Raw genomic sequence first — 6,684 nt, 5'->3', positions numbered from 1 at the left:
GGGGGGGGGGGGCGGCTGCACCCCCAGGTTAGTCCCACCCAAAACACCGTGGCCACTCTGCTGTCGGAGTGGCAGACAGCCTCGAGAGCACATGGGGGTCTGGCTGCAGCCGAGACACACCCACTACTGGCACCACCCAAAACACTAACGAACACAAGACTCTGCTCCAGACCACACGTCTTTGGAAACCAACTCAGTAACAAGTAAGAAGAGGCACAGATGTTTTGTGCTTGTTTTAGGTCTGCTTCCTAGACAATATTTTGTCCCCCCTTCATGCCACAAACCTTTATTGAGCGCCTGCTGGATGCCAGGCGTTGGGTTGGATGTTGGGGATTCAGCTGTGTGAATAACAACAAGAGTACAGGTCTTGGCGGCTCGGTTCTGTTCTTCAGGAACCTCTGAATTTTTTTAAGTAGGCTCCACACCCAACATGGGGACTTGAACTCACCACCCTGAGATCAAGAGTCACGTGCCTCCCGAGCCAGCCAGGTGCCCCAGGCACCTCTGTTGTGATGTGCACAATCCCAGGTCAGAGGTGCGGATTGAGTGGTGGAGAATGGGGGAGGGGGAGGTAAAGGGATGTGTAGGGGTTCCAGCTCCTTGGTGAACAATTCAGTGTCAACTTGGGAAAATGCCAGATAGAAGACTGATTTGGTGTGAGTGAATGTCAATCCTGAAAACGTCCAGTTTCAGGAGCCTGTGACTCTTGATCTCGGGGTTGTGAGTTCCAGTCCCACGTTGGGTGGAGAGAGGACTTAACTAAACTTAAAAAAAAGAACAGAGATGTTCTCAGCTTTCTGAAAAATTATGCTCTGTGGCTAAACTGATTTGCTCTTGAATTATTTGGGTTTTTAAAATTTTTTAAAGATTTTATTTGGCAGAGAGAAAGAGCGAGCACGAGTTGTGGGGGAGTGCCAGAGGGAGAGGGAGAAGCAGACTCCCTGCTGAGCAGGGAGCCCGATGCGGGACTTGATCCCAGGACCCTGGGATCATGACCTGAGCTAAAGGCAGACGCTTCACCAACTGAGCCCCCCAGGCGCCCTGCTCTTGAATCATTTAAAGAGGACCCCAAGCGCTAGGCTGTTTGTCTTGTCAAACCACAAGGTACAGGGGTGGATGAGGTCGGCGGCTGTTGTCTGAGAGTTTGTTATAACATCACTGGAGAAAATGCTGTGGGCGACAGGTGCTGAAGAGGGAAAACAACGTGGTCCCCATTCGCTGCCCGCCCAGCCCCCATTTCTCCTTCCAAAGGAAATGACATTTTATTCAAGAAGCCACCCGTTTCCCACATTCAGTTCCAGGGCAGTCCGAAAGACACCCCCATCCTCCTTGCCTGATGGGCTCAGCAATGACCACATGGCCCATTTTAGATCAGCGAGATTAGAAGAGAGAAAAGCTAGAGGTTTCTGGGGGATGCTTTACCTTATTTTTCTGGGAGTGGTCCTGAAGCAATCTTCTCTTTTCCCCTGGAAGTGGTCCTATAAACATCGTACAACCGTTAGGGTTGAGTGGACATTGCGTGTCAGTGTGGGTCCCCAGGAAGCACCCGGGACCCTCATGGTACTAGTGACCTTTCGCCAGGGTCCTCCCGAAGCCGGCCCCACCGGTGGACTTGCAGTTGGGTGAACCGGTATATGTTCTTGGTGTTTAAGCCAATTTGAACTGGGTTTCCTGTTAACCGTAGACAGAAGTGCCAAGATACTCGTACCATCGTTGTCATGTTATATTATTTCTTCAGACTTAACCCTAGAGAACAAGCGATATGCGAAACTACCTGTGCGCCGTGACCGCGGCACCAGCTGGTTCGCGGGCGGGAAGATGTGCTGAAACTAGCGACGTCCACCTGTAGACGGACGCTTTCCGGTTTCTATGAACTTGTACTTTATTTTCCGTGTTCTCTACAGTGACCCTGTGTGACGCATCAGGGAAAAAATGCACAGAAGACTAGAAGACAGAGGTTGGGAAGGTTCTGGAATCCTGACTAATTTTGCTTCCTTTTCTCTATTTTCCAATTTTTGTATAATATGCTTATTACTTTGTCGTTTAAAAAAGTTTTTTAGTTCCTTCACTGAAACCTTTAAAGAGTAGGGGCTTCCTTCTTGCTTCCAGAAAGGAAGCACGTACACGCAGGGAGGGCAATCTCTACAGGACAGAAGTAGGAAAAGTGCATCGTTCCAGACTTCAGGGCATGCAGGGGGTCCTTAGAACACCCCGGGACTTGACCCCTGCGGGGTGCATTAGCCTGCATTCCTTCTGTTTCGAGCATTTCTGTCTGTGATGGCATATTTACTAGTGGGATTATCTGATTGTAGCAGGTCCTCTGCTGTGCACCTCGGGGGTCAATGTTGTGCCCCCAGCACCCGGCATACGGTACGCAAATCTTTGTTAGGAATAAATGAATGAGAGAAGAGAATCAGCCCTCTTGGCATTGCTTTGGGGTATAAGTATTTCCAATTACATGGACAGGCTAACGAGCACTGAAGCCATCATCTCTCTTGCTGGTTATTGTCTTAGGAAAACAGAAGGACTAGAGAAAGGACTCTAAGTCTGAAGCCTGGAATCTGCATTTTTCCCTCCAGTAATCTCTGCGCCCAACATAGGGCTTGAACTCATGACCCTGAGACCGAGAGTCGCAGGCTCCCCAACCGAGCAGGCCAGGCGCCCCTGGGATCTGAATTTTCAGGGGGTGTGGGGATCACACTGGGAAACGTGCCCGGGATCATCCTGTTGGAGTCTGAGTGCTGACTTGCTCACGGCCACCCAGCTCCCAAGAAAGCCATGCTGGTGCGCCTGTGTGTTGAATGTGAGTCAGTCTTTATTCTGCACTTGGGTGCTGCGTTAGCGAACTCCACATACAAGATAGCATGACATAGTGTAGGCTAGCATTACAGCGTTACAAAGCTTCACACAACTCATGTTGGCTTTTCTGGTTTTTTCTTTTTTTTTTTTCTTTTTTAAATTTGACACATTTGAGTTTCATTTTGTACAAGAGAAGACACAAGGTAAAGAAAGACGACCACATCGGAGAAGGGTCCTGGTGAGGGCAACGTCACTATCGCGGCCACAAGAAAAGCCTTCCAAGAAAAGACCTGCCTCATTCCCTCTCCTGAGCCCGCCGCCGCTCCTGTCCCACAAACCAGTTCTATCTGCTTCCGTAGCTGGAGCGCGTTCCTGGACACGTACGTCTTGGCTGTGCTCCACTGAGAAGAACTGAAAGGAGGAATAACTCATAAGGGGACTTTTGTTACTAAGAAAAACTCTTGTCTTCCCAGAGGAATCAAGATATCAACAGAGAAGGCCTGACTCTTGGAAATCCGAAGTGACCGTTCCTAACCCGTTCCTGACCATGCGTGCCTTGTGCAAAAGCTCGGGGGCGACTCTCTTGTCTTTCAACTGACTCTTCGGAGGGAGGAGGTGCCGGCTGCTCCGGGAGGGGCTCGGGTGCAAGCCAAAGGCAGCCGGGAGACTTTGGGACAGCGAGGCCAAGCGCGGGATGGATCCGGGGTGAGGTAGGAGGGAGCAGCCCCGTGCGGCCTGCCGGTTCCCAGCCTGTCACCTCACCACCCACCGCTCCACAGACCCAAAGACTGGGAGGAAGAAAGCTGCGGGGGATGGGGAAGAGGGGAGTGGGGTGAGGTGGCCTTCCCAGGCGGCTGGCGGGAGGGGCTGAGCAGCCTGCTCAGCGGGGCAAAGACCAGACTATCTCCACCTGTTGCTTTGCGTTGTTTCTGGGAAGGAAACAGAAGCGGGTTGCTCAGCGATTTCTGATCTTCAGACATTAAGGCGATGAAGAGGAAGCATTTAAGATTTGTTCCTAATGGGGCTTCAGAATGCTCCTGTCAGATTAACATTAAACTATCTCAAAATGCATTTTTAGAAAACAAAATGCATTTTTAGAAAACAAAAATTTTCTTCTACGTATGATACAGTATTTACATTCCATGGAGTATAGGATCGAGACTGGTGGCGTGGACACCAGTGAGTCAGATGAAGGGGGCAGGGCGGGGGGGCAGGGACAAGAACAGAGTGGGCTTTGTGCCTGCTCAGAGCTGCTCAGCACTGTCAAGAATCCAGGTTTTATAAAGAACAACAAAAGGATTCTGGGAGCAGACTGGTCTTAAATCCACGGGAGCTAAGAGAATGTCACAGGCACCACCGCCACTCTGTCCGCGGACAGCCAGCCCCCTCGGAAGCAGTCGGAAGGGATGCTCTCGTGCGGGTGTGGACCTGCTCTTTCCGGCCGCGGCTCCCGCGGCTGCCGATCTGAGCTCCTCTGCAGGCCGGCGGCAAGGTCTGCTGCGCGGACAAGCTCCCGGCCTGCCGACCAGGCTCTGCCCTGACAGGTCTCAACATTAGAGCCGTGGCCGACCAGGAGTCCGGAGAGCGAAGTTCTAATCCCGGCGAGACGCCGGCTCCCTCGCCACGGCGGCTGCCCAGCGGCAGGAGGGGGACGGAGCCGCGTGCTTCCCCCGGCCCTGCACCTAGTCTCAGCGCTCAGTAAAAGCCAAGAACTAAGCACTCTGTTCTGAGGGACAGGGCGGTAGAAAAGAATCCAGGTTACCTTGACTACGCAGTAACTCACATTTACTCATTTCACTCCCTTCCTTAGTTTTAAGAGCCATAATTGAAAAATTTAAGGATAAAGAATAATTTCTGAAGGCCCTTTCCTTATGAAGCAAAACCAATCTCATCTAAGCTACCTGAGAAAACTCGAAAGCTTCTCATGGGTCAGCATTTCTGGAAAAATAAAGGCCGGTTGCATCCTTCACACCAAGTGGCGGTCACTTGGCGGGGGTGCCGCACGCGACGGGGTGCCCACACCCACACACAGTGCCTGGGGCCGGCCGCCCCAGCCCCTGGGAGCCAACCCAGCCGGACTGGAAGGCTCCAAAGTGCTCTCCCGAGAACACATCGGGTTCCGTAAGCCCGAATTCTACCTCGAAGTCTGCTGTGTTCACGTGCTTCATCGCGAGTTAACCCTGAGCCGCCCCGGGCCCTCCCCGCAGGAGCGTGGCAGCAAAAACGCCACGTCCCAAATCCTCTTTCCCCTGCAAACCCTGCCTCACGCACCCCACCTTCGCTTCCTGGCTCACGACAAACCTCTGGACCCTGAGCTCCCAGAGCAGAGCCGTCCGAGGTGGGAGGGAGACACGACGGGGTGACGACACTATGAGGTTTCACATGAGCAAAACAACATCCGTTTGCAGAGGTGGGGGGGCAGGAGTCACTCTCCAGAGAAGCCCAGTAAAAAGAGGCCAATTTCAGGTAATCAGCAAATACAAGTCGGCACAAAACACAATTTTCATGGATCAAAATCTGTAACTCGATATTGGCAGTTAGGCTAATTTCTTCAGTTTGTATTAGACATGCAAGTATAAGGTTACATTGTTATATATAGACTTGTGAGGCCTTTCCCTCTCTTTTTCCCCATTAAAAAAAAAGGATTTCTAGTGCCTTGCAAAGGAGAACAATCGTCATCGCTAAGAACTGATCTGCAGCTGTGGTCATGTGGGGTGTTCTCTGTGGGTGTGTTTGGTAAGAAATCTTCTACAACTAATCTGAGGTTCTGAGTCTGCTGCTGTCTAGAATCTCTGTCCCCGCCGGCCCGCCTGGCCCCGGCTCGGGCGAGGACGACACGACTAGTACTCGCTCAGACCGTGCCACTTGGCCACGGGCTTGCGGGGGCTCTCGCAGACCTCCCTCCAGTGCTCGGCGCCGCTGCTGGTGACGCTGTGTGCCCCCAGGATCAGCCTCCCCACCGCCTCGTTCTTGGTGGTGCGGTCGAAGTCGATGACCAGGAACTCGATGCTCACGTCGGGCAGGAGGTCAGGGGGGATGTCGTAGACGAAAGACTCGTTGAAGACCGGGTTCAAAGTGCACTTCTTCACGTGGGTTTTCTTCTTGGCGATGCGCTTCCTGCCGTAGTAGACGTTCACCTTGACGTAAGGATCTGGGGCCACCAGAGAGACAAGAGAAAAGGGAGACAGGCCCATGACACGGTCCTCCTCTCAAATGGTGGCTTCATGGGGGTGGGGGGCTCTGGTGCTCATCTCTGTGGTGGCCACTCACACGTGGTCTGCGGGGACTGCACCCCAAACGCACTCTGACTTCAGGTGGGTCTGCTGCCCGGGCGAGGGTCCCAGGGAGCCAAGCAGGAACATGCCAGAACAACTTCCCCAAGTCAGGACTGAAGAAAGCCCACGAGACCGGGAAGCGTGTTCCAGGGCACAGGGACTCACGAACGCCTGCAGTCTTTTGGAGAGGTCTGCCCTGGAACGGGCTCAGTGCCTGGCGTGCACCCCACTCGGGACACCTCAGCAATGACTGACCCTATCCGCTCAGCCGGGGCACCTCCTGCACTCGGGACATCTAGAGCCCAGGTAGTCACAGGGAAGGGAACGCGCGCAGAGGAGCAGGGGAGAACCGAAGGGCGTCGGGCATGTCGGGGCGCGGGCGGGGCGGCGTGGGGCCAGGGGGCCCGAGGCAGGTCGAGGTAAATAGCTGCTACCTGAGAGACCGGTGATGTCCATTTTCGGCAGGTGTCGGGCTTTGAGGACCACCACGGTCAGTCTCTGTGCCACGGGCTGGTAGGACAGAGACACCTGGAGCTCCCCTCTGCTAATGCACTTCTGCGAAGAGGAAACAGCAGGTGAGAGTCCTGGACGGGGGCGCGGGGGGGGGGGG

The 6,684-nt window shown here is 53.6% G+C and overlaps 1 protein-coding gene and 1 long non-coding RNA gene across 3 annotated transcripts in view; one reads left to right on the top strand and one right to left on the bottom strand.

The window, feature by feature from the left end:
• The window catches only part of LOC103668366, a 3,800-nt gene extending 1,389 nt beyond the window's left edge, over positions 1-2,411 (top strand). Inside the window, exon 2 of the long non-coding RNA XR_005836203.1 lies at positions 1,739-2,411. This is a non-coding gene — a long non-coding RNA (uncharacterized LOC103668366). The remainder of the gene's footprint in view (positions 1-1,738) is intronic.
• Positions 2,412-2,793: 382 nt separating this feature from the next.
• Positions 2,794-6,684, bottom strand: part of SYT11 (synaptotagmin 11) — an 18,772-nt gene continuing 14,881 nt past the window's right edge. Inside the window, exons 3-4 of one of the 2 annotated variants that reach the window (XM_040635780.1) lie at positions 6,509-6,629; positions 2,794-5,950 (exon numbers count right to left, since the gene is read on the bottom strand). In XM_040635780.1, coding sequence (XP_040491714.1) covers positions 5,640-5,950; positions 6,509-6,629 — 432 coding nt within the window. In that variant the 3' untranslated portion in view covers positions 2,794-5,639. Of the gene's footprint in view, positions 5,951-6,505; positions 6,630-6,684 lie in introns of both variants that reach the window. The other variant, XM_040635779.1, reaches the window with a different exon arrangement.

Source organism: Ursus maritimus, unplaced genomic scaffold (assembly GCF_017311325.1).
Source record: "Ursus maritimus isolate PB19 unplaced genomic scaffold, ASM1731132v1 scaffold_2, whole genome shotgun sequence".
Lineage (NCBI taxonomy): Eukaryota > Metazoa > Chordata > Mammalia > Carnivora > Ursidae > Ursus > Ursus maritimus.
This window is presented reverse-complemented; position numbering and strand designations above follow the sequence as displayed.